This window comes from Pan paniscus, chromosome 18 (genome assembly GCF_029289425.2).
Source record: "Pan paniscus chromosome 18, NHGRI_mPanPan1-v2.0_pri, whole genome shotgun sequence".
Classification (NCBI taxonomy): Eukaryota; Metazoa; Chordata; class Mammalia; order Primates; family Hominidae; genus Pan; species Pan paniscus.
Genome location: NC_073267.2, coordinates 788,745 through 812,189, shown reverse-complemented (window position 1 = coordinate 812,189; position 23,445 = coordinate 788,745). Strand labels below are relative to the sequence as shown.

At 68.3% G+C, this 23,445-nt stretch overlaps 3 protein-coding genes across 6 annotated transcripts in view; all 3 read right to left on the bottom strand.

Annotated features, from left to right (window-relative positions):
- Positions 1–95: 95 nt before the first annotated feature.
- NHLRC4 (NHL repeat containing 4) lies at positions 96–2,569 on the bottom strand. The gene is made up of 2 exons (XM_003808808.5): positions 2,431–2,569; positions 96–2,011 (listed from the first exon to the last, which is right to left on the bottom strand). The coding sequence occupies exon 2, from the start codon at positions 1,652–1,654 to the stop codon at positions 1,088–1,090; it is 567 nt and encodes a 188-aa protein (XP_003808856.1). The 5' UTR covers positions 1,655–2,011; positions 2,431–2,569; the 3' UTR covers positions 96–1,087.
- A 1,497-nt stretch (positions 2,570–4,066) lies between these two features.
- Positions 4,067–10,150, bottom strand: PRR35 (proline rich 35). 2 transcript variants are annotated; one of them, XM_034951552.3, is made up of 3 exons: positions 9,486–10,150; positions 5,237–6,357; positions 4,067–4,939 (listed from the first exon to the last, which is right to left on the bottom strand). In XM_034951552.3, exons 2-3 carry the CDS (start codon positions 6,316–6,318, stop codon positions 4,303–4,305), a joined length of 1,719 nt encoding a protein of 572 aa, XP_034807443.2. In that variant the 5' UTR covers positions 6,319–6,357; positions 9,486–10,150; the 3' UTR covers positions 4,067–4,302. The 2 variants fall into 2 exon arrangements, with proteins under 2 accessions (XP_034807443.2, XP_034807442.2); XM_034951551.4 differs by lacking the exon at positions 9,486–10,150 and adding an exon at positions 9,062–9,327.
- A 4,931-nt stretch (positions 10,151–15,081) lies between these two features.
- Positions 15,082–23,445, bottom strand: part of CAPN15 (calpain 15) — a 29,441-nt gene continuing 21,077 nt past the window's right edge. For 2 of the 3 annotated variants that reach the window (XM_055100126.2, XM_055100124.2), the window contains 11 exons: positions 21,944–23,414; positions 21,054–21,262; positions 20,784–20,967; positions 20,417–20,640; positions 19,024–19,149; positions 18,787–18,939; positions 18,233–18,394; positions 17,905–18,134; positions 17,664–17,830; positions 17,394–17,572; positions 15,082–16,388 (listed from right to left, as the gene is read on the bottom strand). In XM_055100126.2, the coding sequence (XP_054956101.2) occupies positions 16,211–16,388; positions 17,394–17,572; positions 17,664–17,830; positions 17,905–18,134; positions 18,233–18,394; positions 18,787–18,939; positions 19,024–19,149; positions 20,417–20,640; positions 20,784–20,967; positions 21,054–21,262; positions 21,944–23,392 (3,261 nt within the window). In that variant the 5' untranslated portion in view covers positions 23,393–23,414 and the 3' untranslated portion in view covers positions 15,082–16,210. The remainder of the gene's footprint in view (positions 16,389–17,393; positions 17,573–17,663; positions 17,831–17,904; positions 18,135–18,232; positions 18,395–18,786; positions 18,940–19,023; positions 19,150–20,416; positions 20,641–20,783; positions 20,968–21,053; positions 21,263–21,943; positions 23,415–23,445) is intronic. The other variant, XM_055100125.2, reaches the window with a different exon arrangement.

The following is a 23,445-nucleotide window of genomic DNA, read 5'->3' as shown; positions in this document are numbered from 1 at the left end:
CCAGCCGAGACCTCAGCAGCAACTCCGTTTATTGAGCACCTAACGACATTGCGCAGCTAGTCCCCCACCCACAGGACCCAGACATATGAGGGACCGCTCAGGGGTGATGTCCTGTGATACAGGGGAGCCTCACCTCCCCACCCCACAGGGGTAGAGCCAGACACCGTCCCCTCCCAGCTCCCTCCCCCATACAGGCCCTTCCCTGGACCCCAGACCCACGGAGTAACCCAGACGCCTCTCCTTTCACGCCTCATTTCCCCACTTGTAAAATGGGAGGAGAGGGTTAGACCCCTATTTTTTCTCAGTTTTCCAAAGCAGCAGGAGTCTCTCCTTGTAGGAAGCTCCCCCAGACCCTCCCAGCACGGCTGCACTGGGAGGACAAACAGCATGGAGCTGTTTGTCCCTGTCTGCAGAATGAAGGCCCAGACAGCTTTCATTCATGGGGACGCGGAAGAAAAGGCATCCAGGGTTCAGCCAGCCATGGGCCTCCAGACACTCCAGGGTTGCCTCCCCCTTACCTCTGCCAGGCCCAGAGAAGTTACTGGAGGCTCAGGACTCCAGGTCCCTCTGAGGTTGGGGACATTTAGGGGCCACACCCCTGCCCCAGGCCGCCCCGCCCAGCCCATCCCAGCCACACCCTCCCTGCCTGTCTGCCCCTGATTAGGAGGCCTGGGCGGGGCACCTGGTGGGAGAGCCTGCCTAGCTGTGTGCCGGCAGCTGGCCCAGGATCTCAAGGCTTCAGCTGCCAGCCCCAAAGTCCAGGCACAGGGCCTGAGGGGGCGTGGGGGGCATGAATGCAGGGGCCAGGGCACTGAATGGGGACAGCAGAGAGCGGCCCCGGCTGGGGAGGCTGCAGGCCTGGCAGGGGCAGCCTGGGAAGCAGACTCAGGGCTGCTCCTGAGATCCGGAGCCTCACCAGCAGGAGAACTCGAGCCAAGCCCAGGGCCCAGCCCAGGTGGTGCTGGCATCAGGCAGGCAATGCCCATAGCCTGGAGGCTCCACCCATCCTGAGGGTTCCTCCCGCGGTGATCCAAGGGCCTGGGAGCTGGCCTCAGGCACAGGAGGGCTGCTCCAACCCAGCCTCAGGTCAGGCCAGCTCCTTGAGGCCCTGGTACACCTTGATGGAGTTGTCCTTGGCATCAGCCACCAGGAGCTGGCCCTGGGGTGCACAGGCCACTCCCAAGGGCTGCCCAAGCCCCTCTGACACCAGGCAGATGGGTGGCCCAGCCCGGGGAAACAGGGTCACCTGGCGCCTCTGCTCATCTGCCACAATAACGTTGCCCTCTGAGTTGGAGCAGATGCCCGCTGGGCAGCCGAAAGTGTGCCCCGTCCAGCCCCCCAGGGAGCCCAGGGGTTGGCGGGCACTGCCAAACAGCCTCACATCCCCAAACTCCTCACTCACAGCAAGGCCCCCATCAGGCCCTGGGCCCACCCAGCAGGGGCCCTCCAGACCCAGCATGGAGGCTGGGGCCAGGGGCTCCCAAGCAGGACCCAATGAGAAGCTGTGCACAGCCCCAGGCAAGTAGTCCGTCACCAGGAGGCGGTTGAGGGCATCCACAGCCAGCCCTCGGGGAGACAGGAAGGTGCCCACTGTCACCCAGTGGCCCCCGGGGTCCCGGGCTGTGTGCTGGAGTGCATGGACAGCCCCATGCATGGGATCGCTGACCACCACGAGCCCTGACGCTGTCACAGCCACGTCCTCTGGAACGAAGGCCCCGCTCCCCGGAGTGCGGCAGGGCAGGAGGCAGATGGGGCGTCCCTCCAGATCTAGCACGTGGACACAGGGCGCAGCCCCGGCCGTGAGGAAGAGCAGGCCATCGGGGGAGCAGTGCAGGCCCCGGGGCCCTCCCGCAGCCCCTGCGGGCACCCGGATCCACCCAAGCAGCCGGAGCTGCCGGGAGCCCGTGGAGTCTCCAGGTGGGTCCAGTGTGAGGTGCAGACACCTGGAGGCCGGAGTCCAGTCAGTCCGAATCACCGTCTCAGCTTCTCTGCAGCTGGGTCACGCTTGGGGCTGCAAGAGAGAGAATAAGGCCCCACTGTGTGTGGGAATGGCAAAGTCACTCCTCCAGTGCCCTCCTATGAGGCCGGGTCCTCCAGGTCCTGAGAGTCTACCTGGCCACCAAGCCCAGCGGCCACCCTAGTGTCTAGGTGCCTGGGACTTGAGTCTGGGAGACACATGACCCGTGTAGCTCGCTGTGGGTTTTCCCCTGAGCCCCAGATGAGCTCACGGGTCTCAGACAGATAAGCAACGTTTCTCAAATCCATCTGCCTGTGGAACCCCTTTCTACGGAGGGGGGCGGTCACCCACACACAGCCCTTCTACCCGAGCCCCTAGGTCAGGGAGACTTCTGACCCCTTAGGGGCGAGGCAGCCTATTCCAAGGGCCTCCACCTGCCCCACCGAGAGAGGCCGGGGGGAGGGGTCTCTTACCTGGGCCCTGTCTCGCTGGGCCCTGCTTTGGGGCTGGGTGGCTGCAGCCTCTGTTGTTGGAAACTAGAACCGGAGGAAGTGGGAGGAGCCACTGGCAGGGACGCAGCGGGGCCGGGTGGAGGAGGGAGAGTGCAGTCTCCGGCCTTGGCCCCTGAAGCTTCTATGAAAGAAAAACCAGGTCCCCTGAGGACTCCCCATGCTGCGGTGTTCCTGCCTCCGCGCCTCGTTGCAGGCTGCGCCCTCTGCCCGGACACTATTCCCACGTCCCCTACACGGCCAGATGCCATGCAGCCCACCCCCCTTCAGGGGTCCCCCACGGTCCCCCCACAACCAGCAAGTTCATTACTCCAAGTGGCAAGGCAGCCCCAGGCTGCCACCCCCAAGCAGGGTCCTTGGGTCTGGACCACAGGCGGGTGACCTGCTGGCTGAGGCACCCTCCATGAGGCCTGTCCTGCTCCCCACGGGTGACAGCGAAGGAGGTCGTGTCTCCACACCTGGGAGACGGGTGCTGTTGCCCCCAGCAAGGCCATGCTCACCTGTCTGCCCAGTGGGGGTGAGAAACTGAGGTGCAGTGGACATATGGGGTGCAGTGGACATATGGGGGGCGGGGGCTGAGGACAGGGAGTCTCCCTCAGACTCGGGACTTGGGAACAGTTCCTGGCTGCCCAGAGCCCCCTGCAGCCCCTCCAGGAAGCCTCTGGGTAGAGGGGCCCGGCTGGGACCTGTCCCCACAGCACTCCGCGCCTGGCCAGGCAGCACCCCAGCTCTAGCTGCCCCGAGGCAGGGTCGGGGCTGATGCTATCTCCCTGGTAGTTAATGGGGCTGCTGCCAGCCTGCTTGGACTGGCCCCAGCCCGGCTGGACGCAGGCAGGAACTGCTTCTTCTCCTGGGGGGGTGATGTGGGCTCCAGAGCCCATTCCAGGGTGGGCGTGGAGGGTGTGGCCAGCTCTCCCAGGAGAGAAGTAATTTGCTGTGGGGGTCCCGGGTGCCCCTCCCTGTCTGCCCATCCCCTGCCCGTGGGAGGGCCAAGCCAGGCCCTGCTGGGAGGGAGGCAGTGAGCTGTGAAGGCTGATACCTATCACGGCTGCAGGGGCTGGCAGGGGCCAGCAGAGCCCACGCTGGGTGAGCAGCCTCCAGCCACAGAGCCCCGGGGCCACCGTTTAACCACAGGAGAGCTGATATGAGCGCTGCCTTGCTGGATTCAGAGGCTAGAGGATGTTCAGGGGTTCGTGCCCACCCCCGACACACCAAGACACAGGCCGAGCAGCCCAGTCCACACGCCTCTCCACCCCCGACACACCAAGACACGGGCCGAGCAGCCCAGTCCACACGCCTCTCCACCCCCGACACACCAAGACACGGGCCGAGCAGCCCAGTCCACACGCCTCTCCACCCCCGACACACCAAGACACGGGCCGAGCAGCCCAGACCACACGGCTCTCCTCGCTCAGCTCCCGTCTCCGATGTCCCGCCCCACCCCCAGATCCCAGCCCCGCAGGGAGGGCCCAGCCCACAGGAGAGGGCCGAGTCTGAAGACAGAGGCCCAGCAGGACTGCTGCCCACCCAGGCCTCCCAGGCCAGGACACTTCCTTAGGGGGGTGTCCAGGTGGCTACACTAGGGCCCCAAAGGAAGGAGGCACAGACGGTGTGTGTGAACAGTTTCTGTTTTAATGTCCACAGTTGTGATCAATAAATAACTGTGACCTCCAGCGTCCCTGTGTGGCCCCAGGGACAAGCGTTGGCCACGGCCCGTGGGGGTGTATCCACATGCATGCGGAGGCGGGGCAGGTCCCAGGCAGGTGAGGGGCAGGGGCTGCAGGAGAGGGGCCGGCATGCTGCAGGCAGAGACAGTCGGACCTCAGGCGCTGCAGGTCAGACCTCGGCGCCCTGGGGGCTCTGCAGGCCACAGACAGCCTCAGGGGTCTGGGAACTCCCCGTCGTCGCAACACAGGTGCCCCAGCCACTGCCAGGAATGACAGGGTCATCTGGGGCTGGGAGGGGGAGCCCTGGGGGTGGGACGCTGGAGTCGGCCTCACACTTGGTGGTGTGGCCGGAGAAGGGTTGGGGCGCTGCAGGGCCCAGCATGCCGGGTGGCTCGGGGGTGCCCCCGGTCAACACGGGACCCAGCTCGGGCCGCCCCCACGCCTCTCCAAGAGCCTGGGGCCCCTTGGCGGGCGCACGTTTCACAGAGAGGTCGAGGGGTGCGTCTGGCGGCCTCACGGCCCGCTCCAGTGCCTGGTGAATGGTGAGCAGCTCCAGGCGGATCTTGCCCAGCTGCTCCCGCAGGGGTCTCGGGGCCAGGCCCCCCGCGGGCCCCAACTGTCCCAGGCGCTGCTCCACCCTGGCGTAGTCACCGAGGGCCCGGGTCAGGTCCTCGCCCACATGCTCCGGGCTTCCTGGCACCGGGCCCCGTGGCTGCGGGGGGAGGGGGCCCTCAGGGCCGGGGGTCTCAGGGCCGCCTGGCTCCCTGTCCTCGGGCCACAGCATCACAGAGGAGCTGGTGGGCAGGCTGTGGGGTGGAAGCTGGTCAGAAGGCCGCACTGCCCCCACAGCGCCCCCGGCCCCTGCCCCTCTCCCCTCACGGCCTCTGCCCTGTGGCCCCAGCCTAGAGCCTAGGCTCTCCTGGAGACCCCGAGGACCCCCGCGCTGGCTCTCGGGTCTCAGTTCCCCTCTGTGGCCTGGAGCCCACTTTCCCAGCGACTGAGCTCAGGACGGACCCCAGCCGCCATGCCCAGCCACCCAACCACCATGCCCAGCCGCCCAGCCCCTCCGTCCACCCCAGGAACCGGGAGCCCAAGACGCCCACCTGCTCCGGGGACAGAACCTTGTCAGGCTGGGGGATGCCTTCGGAAGCTCCAGCCTGCTTCCCAGGGACAGCCTCCTCCTGGGGTCACTCTGGGCTGCCCGCTCCAGCTCCCCCTCCTGCCCTGGGTCCCTGGGGGTGACTCGGGGCCAGGACCCCAGCCCTGGAACTGGCACCTTCAGCAGGCCAGGAGCCGGAGTCCCAGAGGGGCTCCTGGGGGAGACAGGGGCCTTGGCAAGGGCAGCTTTGCCTGCTGGCAGCCCCAGAGTGTGCTCCAGAAGCAGCGGGTAGTACAGGCGGGGGGCCGGGGTGGGGCGCTGAGGGGGCTGCACGGCTGGGAAGGCCGCGGCCGGGGGCAGCAGGGGGCTGGCCGAGGCCAGGAAGGGCACATGGGCTGCAGCGGCCAGTGAGGGCCCCAAGTAGGAGAAGAGGCCCGGGCTGAGCGGGTAGTTGACGCCCAGCAGAGACAGGTGGAGGCTGTGGGCCTCAGGGAACTCCCCTGGGGCAGGCGGGGGATAGCAGGGGACGCTGCCCTCAGGGCCTGCTGAGGCCACGTCCCCCGCACCCACGCCCCTTGGGTCCCCTCCCATCCCCGGCTTCCACGACTCAGGCAGGAGCCCACTGGGGCCGGGACCCTTCCGGGTGGCCCTAGCCACAGGGGGTGGTGTCCCTGGGGACCCCTTGGCCCTGGACTTGGGGCCTCCGCCACAGTGCAGGGAGTGGATGTCGGCGACCACGAGGTCAGGCGCGGGGGCAGCACCTGTGGGCCGTGCTCCCTGGGGTTGCCTGCCGGGGTTGGACTCCCCGGGGCGGTCTGGGGTGGGTGCGCGGGGCCTAGGCGTGGTGGAGCCGCGGCGGCACGCCCAGTCTGGGGAGTCCAGCAGCAGGGACAGGGAGTCCTTGCAGAGGCTGTACTTCATGTGGTTGTAGAGGTGCGACTTCTCCAGGCAGGTGAAGGGGCACTGGAAGCATTTGTAGTTGTAGGGTTTGCCCCAGGGCCGCGGGATGTAGTGTGGCTTCTTGGGCTTCCGAGACCGCGCCCTCGCCCCTGTGCCCACGCGGCATGAGCCCGCCTCCCGTGACATGGCAGCCTGCTATGAGGCAGGGCCGGGCACCATGGCCACCTGTAGATGGGGCCACAGTCAGTGCCAAGCCTGCCTCTGACTAACTCCCCACTCCTCTCCATCCATGGCTCCCCAAGCTCCAGGGACAGGAGCCTGGGTGCTCCCCCCGCCCCGCCGCCTCTGCCCTGCAACGTGCCCCCCGAGCCCCATCCTTCGGCTCCTCCCCACGCACACTTCTAGGGTGGCAGCAAAGTCCAGGGCACCAAAAAAAAAAAAAAAAAAAAAGTCCAGGACAGCGAGCTGCATCTGACGCCGATCAGCAGCACGTCATTTCTGAGTGCTAAGTGTAGCCTAGGCAATATTGGAAAGGCACACTAGAAAGGTGTTCATTGTTTATCGGAAATTCGATTTTAACTAGGCGTCCTTTATTTTATCGGTTGACCCTACACAAATCCCCACCCCTGAGGCCAGGCCGGCTTGCTGGCCAATTTCTAGGATAATTCAGCCCACACCCATCTCCCCACAGCATGTGAGTGGCTAAAAGAATCAGCGTGACCAGAGCTCACTTGGGGTGGCCGTCAGCCTCCTGGTCTCATTCCCTCCAGCAACCCTGGCCCCTGCCGATCTGCCTGTTCAAAGCCTAGGAAAAGGCACTGAGATGAGACACCAGCAGAAGGGTCTGTGTGGGATGATGCTGCGTGTGTGTGTGTGTGCCTGTGTGTGTGCGCATGTGCGTGTGCCTGTGTGTGTCTGTGTGTGTGCCTGTGTGTGTGCACATGTGCGTGTGCCTGTGTGTGTCTGTGTGTGTGCACAAGTGCGCGTGCACGTGTGCGTGCGTGTGCATGCGTGTGTGTGCATGTGCGCGTGTGTGCACGTGTGTGCGCCTGTGTGTGCATGTGTGTGCGCCTCTGTGCATGCTTGTGTTCATGTGCACGTGTGTGCATTGTGTGCGCATGTGTGTGCATGTGTGCATGCGTGCATGTGTGAGTGCGTGTGTGTGCGTGTGTCTAAAGGCGGCACAGAGCCTGCTCTAGCAGGGCGTCAGGTGGGCACTGGGGGTCTCTTAGGGGGTCAGTCTCATGTGGGGCCAGGCCAGGCTGTGGGGAGTGGACGTCCCAGCATGGCCCTACGGCTCAGCCACCTGCTCAGCCCAGCTCCATCTGGGTGGCTTCGGGCAGGTCAGCGGCCGAGCCTGCAGCGGCCACACTCAGCCAAGACCCGCTCCTCCCCACGCCCCACACGGCGCTGGTATGCGCGCCACACTCCATCTGGGCCGCCACCTGGGCTGTCCACCGCCCCAGCACGCGCCTGTGTGGGGTGCACAGCACGCCTGCGCACAAGGGCTTTGGGTGTGTGTACACAGCCCACAGGCTCACACAGAGCCCTCACCCAGCGCCCGGAGAAGCCACCTCTGTGCCACCTAAGCTCAGAACGGAGTCTGCCACCAAGTGCGGGGCCCTGGCTGCACACACCTCACACTCCATCACGGTGAACACGGCTGCTTGTCCGTGATGACACACTCACCACCCATCCAGGTGTGGGGGGGCTTTCCAAACCACTCCAACACGACACTCACATGCCCACACAGGCCCTACACACCGACTCCCCAGGACACACGCAGACCTGGCTGGGGTCGCACCCATGGTCATGCATGGCCAGTGGGTTGAGCAGGGTAGGGCTGGGGCACTGCTGTCTGCTGCCCCCAAAACACTGTGTTGGTACCGTTGGGGGGACGACCAACAGGGCTGGAGAAGTCCACTCGTCCAAAGGCTTGGGGCCCTGCAGGGCAGTCACGGGCTGCAGGGGCAGGCAGAGGCTGACCGGCTGGTCTGTGGCTGAGACAGGGTGGCGGTCGGGAGGCAGGGGCTGGGCCAGGAGAGGGCCTGGGGCTCCCCGAGGGGCTGCAGACCCGGCCTGGACTGGGTGGTGGGTGCAGAGGCGGCCCCTTCTCCCTGCCCGCCGCCCCCCCACCCATGTGGATGACAAATGGGTGCGGGCGCTCCGGCGACAGAGGCGGCTGTGCCGGGCCATCGATCACCCAGCCCTGGGAGCCACACAGCTGTGCCAACCGATGCCACAACCCATCCCGCCTCCCAGCAGGGACCGGGGGCTCCCGGGTCAGGGGCTTGTCCAAGGGGCTGTCTCAGCAGCTGCTGACCCCTTGGGGACCCGGAGGATACCTGGCACCCACCTGGTGTGTGTACACAGAGCAAAAGACACCCCTGGACAGCAGCCACACGCACACACAAACGCATACGCACTCACACGCGCGTCCCAGCCGGACCCGGCAATCGCTCTCCGGGCAGCCAGCAGCCCTGTGCCAGGCCCCGACACCCGGCCCCACTCACCTGTCCCTGTTTGGGGGAGAACCGGTGGCACGGGGGGCACAGGCCCCCCCCCACAGGGCAGGAGGGGGCACCCAGCAGCCGGGGACCCTGATCGGCCACCCGCAGATCCTGCTGCCCCCCCCCCCCCGGGAACGCAGGGCGCCCCACACAGGCGGGTGCGGCGAGCGCGAGGTCAGGCTTCTGCCCCAGACCCCAGACCCCAGACCCCAGACCCGGCCCCTGCCCTCCCCGCCTGGCCCCTGAGGGCGGCCCTCCCTCTCCCCGCGCTGCTCCTGGACGCCGAGAAGAGGGTGGGGGGGGGACCCGGCCGCCCCTCGCGCCCCCCACACGCCTGGCCACCCGCTGCCTCCGCGCCCCGAGTCCAGCCGGCCCCGCGACGCCCAACTTGCCGCCCCCGCGGCTCCCGCCGCTCCTACCTGCGCCCGGCCGGGAGCGGAGCCGCCAAGTCTGCGAGGCCGCGTGTGGGGCGCAAACTTCCCGCCCCTCCCCGCCCCGCGCCGGCCGCGACTCGGACCCCGCGGACGCGCTGGGGCTCTGGGGGTGGGATGCGGCTCCCGTGGGGGAAACAGGCCCGGCGCCGGGAGCCGGACCTCCCGGGTCCGCGGTCCCTCGAGCGGCAGCGACTCCCGCAGCCTCTGCCGCCGCCCGCGTCCCCCCGACGCCGCTCGCACCTCCCGAAGTTGGCGGCAGAGGCGGGCGCGCGTGCGCCTGGGCTCCGGGCTCCGGGGGGCGCTGCGACCTCCGACCGCGCTCGCGGCGGGAGGGAAGGAGCAGCCCCCGGCCCGAACCCCGCGCCCCCGCCTCCCGCGCGCCCCCCGCCGCCCCCTGGCGCGCACTCACCGGCCTCGTGCGCCGGGACCGGCTCAGCTCTCGGGGCGCGCGGTGGAGCGGCCGGGAACCCGGGAGGCAGCGGCCGGAGAGCGGACTGCAGCGCAGGTGTGCGGCCGAGTCAGGGGCGCCCGGCGCCTCCCGCCCCCGTTGCCCGCAGGCTGCCGCGGGGGTGCACAGAGGCCGCCAGGTCTCCCGGGTCCCCGCCGCGGCGTGATGGGTGTCAGCGGCGCGGGGCGCGGGAGAGGGGCCGTCAGCGCTTATCCATCAGGGCTCTGGCCCCTGACAGCCGCCGGCCCACCCAAGCCAGGGCCCCTGGGGGCTGAGCCCCAGGACAGGGGTGCCGCGGACTGAGCCAGCGGAGCCGGGCTCCCTTCCTTGCCCTCCCTGGGCGAGCCCTGCCCTCCGTTCTCTTTTCCTCTAAACAGGAGGCTGCCGGGACCGGCCCCTCGCACCCCGCCCTGCCGGCTGACGGCCTCCACCTGGGGCTGGTCTCCAGGCACCCTCCCCCTTCCTGGATGCGGACCCCTCCAGCCCTCACTCCCGGCTCCTGTGGGAGGTGCCTCAGCGCTGCCCCACGAGGCCACGCACTTCCCTGCTGTTTGAAAGACCCCTTCCCCACGGGAGTCCCCTCCTGAGAGGACCTGGGGCGGTGGAGGAGAGAAGCAGGGCCAGGGCTGCTCCCAGCCCCACCTCCCGGGCTGCACCAAGTTCCAAGCAGCTCCCTGAGCTGCCAGAACGTAAAGGCCTGGAGCCCCACTGCTCAGCTGGGTCCTAGGGGAGGTTCGCCTGACCGGCCTGCTCCCTCCCGGACACAGGCATGGCTGGGGCAGAGCCCCTGACTTCGCTCAGGGGAGACGTCCTAAACCCGACACTTGCGGTAGGCGGGCGTCTCGGGGTCTCCAGCCAGAGGGGAGTGTGCTACTCCCTGCTGACTCTGAGAGAGCACAGGGAGCCCGGCCCACATAGCTCCCCAGGACCTGGGGCTCTCTGCAGGCTCAGCCGCAGGCTACGGGGCTGTCCCCAGCTCAGGTCGGGGTCAGGGGTGCCTTGGGGAAGAAGGGAGGACCCCACGGGGCTTCTGGGTGTCACCCCTCGAATGGGGCAGAGAAGAGAGCCCAGCAGCATCTCCGTGGCCCCGGCCCGGCTGCTGGCAGAGCCCCCTGGTAGAGCACACCCAGGGTCCATGAGGAGCAGCCCCTGGTTCTGGGGTGGGCATGGGGCTCTGTCTCCCTCCTGCCTCCATGCCACCTTCCCTGACACAGCCGCACACGCCCATCTGAGGGAAGTCCCTGGGGTGGGGCAGGGGACTGGGAGGGGTGCTGTGGATGGCAGAGCATGCCAGCCTTCTCTCTGCCCACCTGGCCTGGCCCAGCTGACCAGCTGACCGTGCAGGCAGCTCCGGGCCGGGAGACAGCTTGGGCTGCCGTCACGCCAGCAGCCCCGTGGAGAGCGGGGGCCAGGAGGCCGGCTGCTTCTGTACATAGACTCTACTCTGGACGTGTTCAGCTGAGCACTGCCCCAGGAGACTAGGGTCCAAGGTCACCCTGACACCAGTAGTCCCTCACTGGCCAGCCCGAGACTGACCCCTTTGAAGGTCTGGAAGAGGCCACAGCTGACAGCACAGGAGACCAACTGGCTGGAGGCTCTGGCCATTGTCCAGGGGAGGAAAGTAGGGAGCAGGGAGGCCTGGTCTTGGAGCACCTAGATGTCAGCATACAGGAAATAAAGCCCAGTGAAGCTCAGGGGACCAAGGAGCCCCAGAGGGGGAACAAGGCCGTGTCTAGCGCTGAGCAGACTGACGGAGCACCTCCACCCCTCACCACCGATGGGCCTTTGCAGAAGTTTGCATGAGAAGAGAAGAGGGGCAGCCGCGAGAGGGGCCCCGGGGCACAACTTGGACGTGTTTCTGGCCTCCCGGAAGGACTCTGGCAGGGAGGATGCGGGGGCCCTGCACCTGTGGTGGGGGTCCCGAGATTCAGCCATGCACGAGGTGGGGGGTGAGGAGCATGTGAGGCCAGTACACTGGGTGCCCAGATGACTGTTCCCATCACAAACAGCCAGGCGAGGCCGGGACATCAGTGCCAGCACCCCGCAACCACAGGGCCCCCTGGGCACGTCAGCTTCCTCACTGCGGCCATGACCCACCTGCTGGGGCCCAGCTCTTGCACACTGGGCTGACTTTGGGTTTGGAGAGGTGGCCTCTGCTTTCTGAGGCAGTGACTGGGACTCTGTTTTGGCACCTGTGCCCCCACTCCCCCAACTTTCTGGCCCATGGCCCCCATCTGCAGAATGGGCAGTGGGGTGCTCAGTGTCCGGGCACTTCTGCTCTGGTCCTAGTGGGTGCCCTGATGTCTCCTTAGCCAGTCCCAGTGCAGGGTGGGATGGGGACCCCATGGCCCCTCCTTCTGCCTCCAGCCAGAAGCTCATTTTTGGCCATTAACCTCTTCTGCCCGGTCTGCCCACGGCTGCCCGCCTGTCACCTCCATTAACACTGGGACTCTGTGCCGGGGGCTCACGGGCAGGACGGAGAGCTGGGCTCAGAGAAGGCAGCGGAGGCAGCGCTCGGCATGGCCAGTGCCCGGGGGCAGGCCTGTCTCATCCCCTCAGCGTCGACACACAGCCAGTGTCGGGACAGGTGCAGGGGCCGGGGTGCCTGCACCCACGCAGTGAGGGCAGTGGCAGGGCTGCAGCCAGGCTGGAGGCCCCACGCAGGTCCTGAGACCGGGGCAATCTATCCAGCAGCAGCAGGTTGGAGCCCCCACGTGGGGTCAGTACCTTGCAAGGTGTCCGGACACAGCTGATGTCTGTCCTTTCAATAACGGACCCCAGGGCCTGTGGCCACCCTGAGCACTTCAAGAACCCCAGGTCTACAGAGCACAGGCCTCCTGGGGGCTTCCTCCTTGCGGCCCACTTGAGGACCCCTGGTTGAGAGGGGCAGCCCAGCCTTGGCGGAAGGGGTCATGGATACACGTGAGGGCCCTCGGCACCAGCCTGAGGCTGCTGGCCTTGATGGGCGGGTACACAGTGGGGGTGCCAGGGGAGAACGGAGGGGGCTGGGCAACCGAGTGGGCCAGAGCGCCCAGGACAACGGCCCAAGGGTGTGGGGGGCACACGAAGAGCCTGCGGAGCTCTGGGGTCCCTGGGTCCATCTGCCTGAGGGAACGGGGGCCCTGTTAGGAGGCGCCTGAATGGGGGCTCCAGGAGTCTTCCGGCTCGAACGCTACCAGGGAGAGTCCTCCCCAGCAGCCCTGACCATCCCAGAGTCCACACCAGAGAGTCCCCTCCCCACCCGCCTCCCGGCTCTGGAAGACCCCAGCTGGGCCCTTCCCCACGCACTGCACTCTCTCATGGACGTGCTGGGTCACTGGCCACCCTGGGCCGGGTGCGGGGCTGACCCTCTGTGTGTCCTGAGCCTCTGGGACGGAGGAGGGTACAGGACGCTCCTTGGAGGGCCGAGCTGCTGCGGTGGGAGTGAGCCCCGTCCCAGGAGGCTGGGATGTAGACTGACAGAGGCGGCAGCCGGCCAGGCGGGTGGGAGGGGAGGCTGAGGCTGCTCGAGCCCCCACCGGCTCCCGAGCCTGGCACTGGCCAGCAGCGCCCGGGGCCGACAGCAGCCATATGTTGGGAAGAGGAGCTGTGTGTGTCTCTCTGCGGCCCCCGGGGCTGGCCTTCCTGGGCCTGTCACAGATGATTTTCCCCGCCTGAGTGGCAGGCGGGCTGGCGGGCGGGGTGGCGGGGCCTCCAACTGGCAGGTGGGGTGGTGGGGCCCCACGTCCAGCTCCCCTGTAGCCCTCAGCACCAGGGCTGGCCACTGTTGGGGTAGATCCGGGTCCTGGGCCTTGGCCTCCCACCCCCCAAAACCTCACTGAGCACCCCCGGCCTGCCATGGCCACCCCTGCCCAGGTCTAGGTCGGGGTCCTGGAGGAGCCCTGGCCAGCCAGTGGGGAGCGGGCACTCCTGCCAGGACATGGGCAGGCAGCCAGGGGTCCACACTGGGCAGCCGTGCGCCCCAGGCAGGCGGGAGAGGGCCTGGAGCCGCGGCCCAGTCAGCCTGGAACCCAGAGCTGTGGAAGGAGGCGAGGAGGCCACGGCTAATTTGTACACTAAATGCTTCTGACAGAGATGCCTCATAAGTGAGAACTCGCCACTGCCCACCCCGGGAAGGCTGTGGCCAGCAGCGCCAACAAGAGGGGCCAGGAGAGGGCACCGTGGGGGCACAGGGCTGGCACAGACCAGATACACCAGAGAGATGGTGCTGTTGGTGGGGGTGAGACCCAGGAGGAGATGCGGGGGAGGGGAGAGGCCTGCACAGAGAAGGGAGGGGAGGGCTGGGCGGGGGCCGGGCAGTGACAGTGGGAAGGAGTCAGCCCCGACAGCTGCCACCAGGGTCTGCCCCGCGCCGGGGCTGTGTGTCCTGCCCAGCCAATCCTCCCTGCTGCCGGCAGGACGCTCTCATCTTTTCCCCTTACCTGCTGCCAGCCACCTCCTCCAGGCCCCCGCAGCAGCCCCTCACGTGGCCCTGGCCCAACACCTGGCAGGGTCTGTGCTGTGGGACCCTGAGTCCTCTGCAGACGCCCCCCCTTTCCCTCATCACCTCCCTGTGGGAGCTGCTCCCGGGGGCTTTCAAGTGGAGAGGAGGCTGCTGGCTGGGCCAGTGGGGACTCTGGGCAGCTGAGGGGGTGGGCACGGACCCCTTGCCTGCTGTGGGGGACTCCTGCCCACGAGGGTCCTTCTTGTGGGCCTCTGTCCTGGGCCACCCCAGGGCTGGGGCGGCAGAAGCCAGAGAGGTGGATGGTGGTGGGGGTGGGGCCAGGGACAGAGGAGCAGGGTCTCGGGAGGAGCGGGGGTCCCAGATACCCCAGGACTAGACAGAGCCAGCTCTGTGCCAGACAGGAGCGGGTGCGAGCCGGGCCCCCACCCACAGGAGAAGTGTGACGTGGCGCAGTCGCGGAGCAGCAGGGCCGGCGTCCGCGGGCACCGAGGTGAGATGTGTTCTGGCAGCTCCCCGCCGCCCGAGGCCCGCCCGGAGCGAACACTGCTGGTGGCTTTAATTGCTTTCACATTCGATACGCTGCCCGTGACAGCCTCTTACCCCGCGCCGGCCGCACCCCAGCCCCCAACTCCGTCCAGGGAGACAGCAGAGCCTCCGACCGGGCGCTTTGCTCAGCAGCACCCGTGTGGGGGCAGAGGCCACCCTGGGACGAGGCTGGGAGGGGACAGGAAACTTTTCTCCCCACGCGCCCCCTCACTCCATCTGCTCCTGCCGGGTGACTGATGGGTTCAGACAGAGCCCCCCGTGCGGATGCCTCGCTGGAAGAAACTGCATGCGCTGCTGTCCCGTCTGCCCGGTCCTTCCTGGCCCTGGGGCTGCGGCCGCAGGGTCTGACCCCTGCCCCCGCCCAGTCACTCCGTCCTTCCTGGCTGCGTCCACTTGGCAGGGCCGGCTGCCCCTTACAAGCTTGTGAGTCACCCCACCACGGCCATCTCCAGGGGCCCCCACCCGTCCGCCTGCCCGGGATGCCTGGGCAGGGCCTATCCCTCAGACCTGCAACCTCCCCGCCCTTCCACAGGGCCCTGGGCGAGGCAACAGCAGGAGGAGGCGTGATTACAAAACAAAACGCTTTTATTTGGTCCATTGGAGCCTGAGTCGGAAACCACTGTGGAGAATCCTATGGTAAAGGAACGGGGCTGACAGTTGATAAAATAGTCTCTGTGTCACAAGAGCTGGCCGTATTTACAGGGTTAAAAATATTCACAGCTCGGAGTACAGGGAGGCCAAAGGGGAGTGGGAATGTTTCTCCAGGTGAAAAGGCCCCGGAAGCCCCTGCCGGGGTAGGAGGGGGAGTGGGGGCGAGGCCGGCCCGCTGCCGGGGGTGAGGGGCCAGGAGGGCCGGGTGGGGACGCAGAAAGCTGGGCTCAGACGTCCACACACTCCTGGGCTTCTGTGGGGAGGTGGGAGCGGCTGAGCCCTGCCCATGCCCACGATGTGCTGGGGTCCCTCTCTGGCAGGGCCGGGCCGAGGGACAGGGTTGGCTGAGGAGCCTGCTGGTCCCAGTGTGCCCGGCAGCAGTGAGCGGTGCTGAGAACTGGTGCCCACCCACAGCGGGCCTGGCGCCCGCCTGCACCCAGTCATGGCTTCGATCCTGGCGGGCACTCCAGGATTTGCATAGTGTCACTGGGGGGCTGGCCAAGGGCCCCTTCTTCTGAGACAGGCACCGCCCCGGGACTCGCCGCTCCACACCAGGGCTCCAGGGACCCCGCCTGCCCTGTGGGGGACAGGGACCCGGGCTCTGGGGGAAAACTGACCTTATGCCCCGTGAGGGGTGGTCCCTGATCCCACCCCAGGGTCTTGGCCTCTGACACCCAGATTTGGTTTTGTGGACAGAACTCCTGGCTGCCTCCCCCGCAGGAGACCCTGAGCCCACAGGGAGGGGCAGCCTGGCCTCGGCCCCCGTCGGGTGTTGGGGCTGGCAGGTGAGCGGGGCTGGTTCACAGCCCGCCTGGTTCGAGGTATTCTGCGTGGCGGCCGGGAGGCCTGGCCAGGCGGACTGTGGGGTTCAGGGAGGGGAGGGAGGGGGGCGGGGGGCCCATGGGAAGCTGAGCCCTGGGCTGGCAGCTCCCTGGGCAGGGTCCTGAGATTCTGGCTCAAGCGTCCTCTGTCGGGGTCTCCCTCATAAAGTGCGTGTGGGGGTGGGGGAACCGTCTGTGCACAGCCCCTGCCCCAGGCGTGGTGGTCACAGCGGTCGGGGCCCATGCAGACCGGCGACCTCTGGCGTGAGCGGGGGGCTGTGGGTCCCCTTGGAGGCTGTCCAGTCACTGAGGAAGGCCTGGGCTGCCTTGCGATGTGCCAGGCGGTGGGTGATAGAGAAGCCGGCGTTGCCCTCTAGCTGGGACAAGATCACCAGGACCTGCCTGGGGGAGGGGACCGGTGAGGACCCGTGGAGGGCAGGGTGGGGATGGGGGCAGGGCTGTGCCCACCTGTGCAGGGGCAGGAGCAGGAGTGGGGTGACAAACACCCGTACAGGGGTGGGGGCAGGGGTATGAGCACACCTCTGCAGGGGTCGGGGGGGGGGGCATGGGTTGGGTGTGGCTGCAACGGGGTAGGGGCGGGGGCTCCCATGCAGGCGTGGGGGTGGAGGCACACCTGTGCAGGGGTGGGGGGGGGCATGGGTTGGGTGTGGGTGCACCGGGGTAGGTGAGGGGGCACCTGTGCAGGGGTGGGGGGGCATGGGTTGGGTGTGGGTGCAGGGGGGTAGGGGAGGGGATACCTGTGCAGGGGTGGGGGGCATGGGTTGGGTGTGGGTGCACGGGGGTAGGGGAGGGGATAGCTGTGCAGGGGTGGGGGGGCACGGGTTGGGTGTGGGTGCACTGGGGTAGGGGAGGGAGCACCTGCGCAGGGGTGGGGGGGCACGGGTTGGGTGTGGGTGCACTGGGGTAGGGGAGGGGGCACCTGCGCAGGGGTGGGGGGGGCACGGGTTGGGTGTGGGTGCAGGGGGATAGGGGAGGGGACACCTGTGCAGGGGTGGGGGGGCACAGGTTGGGTGTGGGTGCACGGGGGTAGGGGAGGGGACACCTGTGCAGGGGTGGGGGGCGGGCACAGGTTGGGTGTGGGTGCACTGGGGTAGGGGAGGGGGCACCTGTGCAGGGGTGGGGGGGCACGGATTGGGCGTGGGTGCACAGGGGTAGGGGAGGGGGCACCTGTGCAGGGGTGGGGGGGCACGGGTTGGGTGTGGGTGCACTGGGGTAGGGGAGGGGGCACCTGTGCAGGGGTGGGGGGGCACGAGTTGGGTGTGGGTGCACCGGGGTAGGGGAGGGGATACCTGTGCAGGGGTGGGGAGGCACGGGTTGGGTGTGGGTGCACAGGGGTAGGGGAGGGGGCACCTGTGCAGGGGTGGGGGGGCAGAGGTGGGGGCGCACCTGTGCAGGGGTGGCACGCTATCCTGGGTGCGCAGGCTGCCGCGTGTGGACACCACGTTGAAGCTGTCGGTGCAGTCACACTGCACGTGCAGGTAGGCCTTGGGGTGTCGGTTCTCCACCACCACGATGAGCCCCGCCCAACCGTGTGTCAGGTAGTAGCAGGTCATGCCCTCACGGCCCTGGGCACAGGAATGGCAGTTGTGGGGCAGGGGAGGCGCTGGGGCATACTCCCCCTGCCCCATGCCACCCTCCCCCGGGACCCCCACCCACCTCGTGCCGCTCTCCGCGGCTCTCGGTGAGCAGGATGATGGCGTCGGCCAGCGTGGTCGGCTGGGCTTCCACGGGCTCCACCATGACCAGCCTCGAGCTGTACACAGCCAGCACGTGGCCCGGCGGCTCTGGGGAGGCTCTCGGGACCCCTGCCGACGGGCTGGAGGCTACAAGGAGGGGCGTGTGAACCGCAGCCCTCCCCGTGGGCCTGGGGCATGAGCCTGGGGTAGGGGCCACGTACCCTGGGGGGCAGGGGTGCCCGGCAGGGGCGGCCCCCAGTGGTTGAAGGCGCAGCACACCACGGCGTACTCGCCAGGCTCCAGCATGACGTCGCAGCTGACAAACTTCTTGACCGCGCGCTTACTGTGGGCCAGGAGGCGGCCCAGGCTGAGGTGGCCGCCGCTGCCGAACGTGGCCCGGAACACCAGGATGCACAGGTCCAGCAGGTGGCTGTCCACTGCGTCCGAGCGCCTGCGCCAGACACCACGGGCCGGGGTCACGTGTGGTCATGGCCGCCAGCCCAGCCCAGCCCAGCCCAGCCCAGCCCGATGGGGCCCCGCAGCACCCACCTGCTGCCCTCCTGGAAGAGCGCGAACTCCAGCGAGGCCCGCTCCAGCACCGTGAGCGCTGTTACCCCCACGGGCGCACTGGCCGAGCTGGGAAAGCAGCCCTGCACCCGCGCCTCCTGCCAGTCCGAGTGCACCTTACAGATGTCCACGGAGTCGAAGTACCTGCGGGTGGCGGGAGGACGGGGCCCTGAGCCTACCACGGCCCACACCTCCGTGGCTCAGCGCCTACCGCAACCACAGGCCGGTGACCCCAGCAGGTGCCAGCTGCTCCGTCACCGTTCTCTTGCAGCCCGGCCCCTGGGGGCCCATCCCTGAGGCCTATACTAAGAAGCCCTCCAGGGCTGGCTCTTCAGGGCGCTGGAATCTGCTGACCTGGGTGGACCTGAATTCTGAGGTTGGCACCTTGGAGCTGAAGCTCCAGGTCCCATTTGGGTTGGGCCATGAACAAGCCGTCCCCACCCCAGGTCAGCAGGAGGGACAGGCTTGTTCTCCAGAGAAGGACTTGGCCCTGGGAGGGCGGGGGCAGCATGCACACTGCCCCACAGCGCTGATACCTGACAAAGTCGCCGTACTCCATCCAGAAGACGCCCTCACTGCTGCCGTGCGGCATGAGCTCGCCACGCAGGTGCCCCGGCCAGTGTGGCCACTCGTCGGACCAGCTGCCGTTCCAGGAGAAACGGCCCCACGGGTTTCGGAGCCGCAGAAGCCTGCAGACCACAGGGGTGAGGATCCAAACCACACTGCCCGAGTCTCACCGGCACCCCACCCACCCTCAGCCAGGCCGGCCCTACCTGGTGCCCTGGACATCTCGGACATCCAGGATGGAGTAGGCATGGCGGGGGCGCAGGCCCAGGCTCTCATAGGCCGAATCGTCCACCTTCATGTTGCCCCCGCCACAGGAGGCACCCATGAGGAACCTGTGTGGCAGAGCGGCCCTCACCGACCGGGACCCTCACCGACAGGGGACCCTCACCGACCGGGGCCCTCACCGACAGGGGACCCTCACCGACAGGGGACCCTCACCGACAGAGGACCCTCACCAACCGGGACCCACACCAACAGGGGACCCTCACCGACCGGGGCCCTCACCGACAGAGGACCCTCACCGACAGGGGACCCTCACCGACCGGGGCCCTCACCAACCGGGACCCTCACCGACAGAGGACCCTCACCGACAGAGGACCCTCACCGACAGGGGACCCTCACCGACAGGGGACCCTCACCGATCGGGGCCCTCACCAACCGGGACCCTCACCGACAGAGGACCCTCACCGACAGAGGACCCTCACCGACAGGGGACCCTCACCGACCGGGACCCTCACCGACAGGGGACCCTCACCAACAGGGGACCCTCACCGACAGGGGCCCTCACCGACAGGGGACCCTCACTGACAGGGGGTCTCACTAACCAGGGGCATGGCTGACTGGGGCCCTCACCGACTGGGGGCATGGCTGAGCGGGGCCCTCAATGACCGGGGCCTCGCTGACCAGTGCCCTCGCTGGCCGCGACCTTGCCACCAAGACAGGCAGGGGCAGCAGAGAAGGGCCCACTCCTGCCTGTAGGGACCACGTGAAGTGTTCAGGAGGGTCTGGACCAGCCCCCTCCACCATGCCTGAAGCACACAGGGCCTGAGTCAGGGGTGGCAGGCCTGGGTCCCCTGGAGGCCTTGTGGGGCTGGCTCTGGGCTCTGTGGCTCCCGGGCGGGTGGGCAGCGGCACTGCCCAGGGTCAGCTGAGAGGAGGGCTCCGGGAGCTTCAGGGTGCTCGCACCGGGGCACTCTGAGGAGGCCCCTGGGGGTCGAGGCGCAGACCCGCTGACCAGAGTGTGGCCAAACTCAACACGCCACTCACGCCTGCCCCGAGGCGGGTGACGGCATCGGTCTCGCCCCACGGCCCGGGTCAAACTCAACACGCCGCTCACACCTGCTCCGGGGGGGTGACGGCATCGGGCCCACCCCACGGCCTGGCCAGGATGTGGCCTTCCTGGCATGAGAAGGCCAGCTCCAGCCCCGCCCAGGGAGGGGGAGGTGATTGGGGCTGTGGCCTGGCCACGCGGGGTCAGCCCACGCCAGGGGCACCTCGTGGACGCAGAACTGGGTCAGGGGCCACCAGCCCCACGTCTCCCACCGCTCCGCCTCGCCTCTCCTCCCAACGCGGCTGACCACGCAGTGGCCCTCCTCTTACCCAGCCTCCTTAGAACTCAGCATTTTGGCCCAGATGAGGTCAGTGTCAACGGGCTCCTCGCGGGGGTTAGTGGAGCTGAGCTGCAGCGCCAGGCTCTCACAGGGGGCGCCGGTGAGCGTGGCCAGGCCTTCGATGGCGCGGCCCGCCTGGAGCGCAAAGTAGGAGCCGTGCAGCTTGGCCAGCGCCTTCTCGATGAGGGCCACCCACAGCTGCTTCCGCTGCGCCTGCAGAGGGCCGGGTCAGAGGCCACCCCCGCCCGCCCCCCACACTACCCGCCCTGGGAGAAGAGGAAGCAGCCGGCCTTGTTTTCGGGGCTGGGGTCAGAGGCTGCCCCTGCCGCCCGTGCCCACCCTGCAGGCCGCCCCACCTGTGAGAAGAGGAGGCAGCCGGCCTCATCACAGGGCAGCATGTCGTCCACCAGCACCGTGGTCCACGTGCCGTCCTTGCACAGCCGCACCTGGTAGGCGCCCTCTGCACACAGGCTGCGCGTGACCATCACCCGCTCCACTAGGTCCGGCCGCTCTGCCAGCACCGCCAGGGCGCTCAGGAACCTGTGCAGAGCCTCAGGGTGACCTCGCGGGGACCGCGGCCGGTCGCCCGCCCACCCACCCCACCCCGGCCTTGGAGAGGGCCTCACCAGCAGTTCCCCAGCAGCCCCTGCAGGATGTCTGAGGGCCGCAGTGTGTGGAACACAGACCATGTGGCCCTGTGGTCCCTGAAGACGGAGCAGTTGATCTCCTGGGGCCGCAGCCACTGCCTCACACGCTGCTGCACGCTGTCACCCGCGGGGAAGCCGACAGACTCGGGCCCGGGAGGGAAGCTGTCATCCACGAAGCTCACGTTGTTCTGCAGAGACCACAGCCGTGTGCTCAGGCTGGGCCGAGCGGCCTCGCTCCACCTGGCAGGGACAAGACCCCACCCAGGAGAGCGCCCAAAAGCACTGCCTGAGCCCCAAAGGGACGGGTGGAGCGTGGACAGCCACAGACCTGGCGCCGGCCCTGTGTCGAGGAAGCCCTCAGCCCTAGTGGAGAGGCCACCGGCTGGCGACAGGTGAGGAGCAGGGGACGTGTGGGCCCAGGGGGACAGCGCAGCCCCCAGTGGGTGGCAGCACGACTCTGGCCCTGGCCCTGCTGGGGAGGGTGCAGGCTGCGCCCCAGTTGACCCGTGGGTGGAGCACGGGTACATCCCGACCTCGCACTTCAGCGGGGTCTCCACGCTGCCCCTGGGAAGCCCTCGCCTCCTGCGGCACATCAGACGGGGCTCTGGGGCCCTCCTGGCCACGGTGGAGGGTTGAGTGGGGTGAAGGTCGTGCATCTCGGTCACCAGCAAGGACCAAAGGTCAGGAGGCCAAGCTGGACCCCGGGGCCATTGGGAGCTTGGAACCTCGGGGCGGAGGGTGCTGCCCTCCCCATCACGTCTTAGGCCTTGTGGGCTCCTCCCCAGCCCATCGCCAGAGCCCAAAGCCTAGGAAGGGGAGGGCGGGAGCTGGAGGCTCAGGAGCAGGAAGAGGGCGAGGGGGCGCCTCACCTCCCGGCAGAAGGCCACGATGTTCTCCCAGAGCGCCTTGGCCTCGCCCTCGTCCGTCTGCCGCCGCTGCTCCACGTGCATGCTCTCCCTGCGCCTCAGGGGCGCGGCCCCCAGCCGCTGGGCCACCAGGAGCTGAGGCGTGTGGCAGGCGGCGCAGTGCTTGGCCCGCGGTGCGTTGAGCAGGGTACAGGCAGGGCAGGCCCACTGGCCCGGGCGCTCGGGCAGGACGCGGGCGGCCTTCTGGGCCGAGGACACCCGTCCGCAGCTTCTGCCGCAGGGGCTGGGCTTGTCGGCCCCACAGTCGGGGCAGTGGGTGGGAGGCTCGCCATGCTCCTGGAAGCCGTGCAGTTTGGAGCAGCCGCAGGCCGAGCACCTGGGGGCCGCTGTGGGGTTTCTGAGCGTGCACTTGGCACACGACCAGGTGGTGAAGTCGGGGCTGGAGGGGCTGGCGGGCGTGTAACGCACGGTGTCTCCGGCCAGGTCGATGATGTCACTGCCCGAGGTGGAGCTGCCGGCCTCTAAGCGGCTGGTGCCACCCTCTGTGGCCTCTTCCTCCAGCACACTCAGCCGCTTGCCAGACAGCAACTCTGCTAGGCGGGAGGCCCCAGCCCAGCCCGAGCCCTGGGGGGGTCCCCTGCAGCCGGCAGAGGGTGACGGCTGGGCAGCCTCAGGCACCGGCGGCTGCAGCTGGGGGGGAACCTCGCGTCGGCTGCGCGGCACGGGGTTGTTCTGCAGGGTGGACGAGAAGGGGCTGAAGGGCGGGACCCTGGGCGGCTCTGGTTCGGCAGCTGGGCCCTGGCTGGTGGCTGGGGGGTTGGCCTCGGCACCTTCCCCGGGGAGGCCAGGTGGAGGCGCGGCAGGCACGATGTGGAAGCCGGCCGGGGCCACCACTTCCGGGACCACCAGGGCCTCAGGAGGGATCCGTGGCAGCGAGAGCCTGCGTGGGCCCCCGCAGACGGAGCAGGAGCTGGCCACGGGCGTGTTGTGCAGCGTGCAACGCGGACACGCCCAGCCCCCTCTGGGCTCCGCCGCTCCCTCCTCCTCCTCCCGCTCCTCCTTCTCCTCCTCGTCCTTGTCCTCGCGCTGCCCCCTGGCGGGCTCCGTGGCCACCAGCCCCGCAGTCCTCACTGGACCTGCTTCCTCCTGGCAGCTGCCCTTGGGCTCCCCCAGGATGGCGGGTGGCTTGGGGAGGACACCGTTGAGGACTGGCAGGAAGGCAGCCCCAGGCGCAGGCTCCGGGGTGAAGCCGCACACCTCGCAGGCCTCCTTGCCCAGGAAGTTGCGGAAGGTGCAGCGGGTGCAGGGCCATTTCTGCTCCTCCACGCTGAGCCGCAGGATGTGGTTGAGGTCGGGCTTGTGCCGGGGGGCCTCGCAGATGGAGCACTGGCGCTGGCCGGCCGGGTTCAGGAAGGTGCAGCGCACACAGGACCACTCTCCGACCGTGGCCATAGACCCGGGCGAGTGGCTGTGGCTGCAAGGGAAGGTGCTCGTCAGGGCCACCC

What these genes read in the sequence shown, in the direction of transcription:
- NHLRC4 (XM_003808808.5), bottom strand. Translation starts at nt 1,654, where the DNA reads ATGCATGGGGCTGTCCATGCACTCCAGCACACAGCCCGGGACCCCGGG.
- PRR35 (XM_034951552.3), bottom strand. Translation starts at nt 6,318, where the DNA reads ATGTCACGGGAGGCGGGCTCATGCCGCGTGGGCACAGGGGCGAGGGCG. An exon ending in AGGTTCTGTCCCCGGAGCAG is followed by an intron (nt 4,940 to 5,236) that starts GTGGGCGTCTTG and finishes TCCACCCCACAG; the next exon opens with CCTGCCCACCAGCTCCTCTG.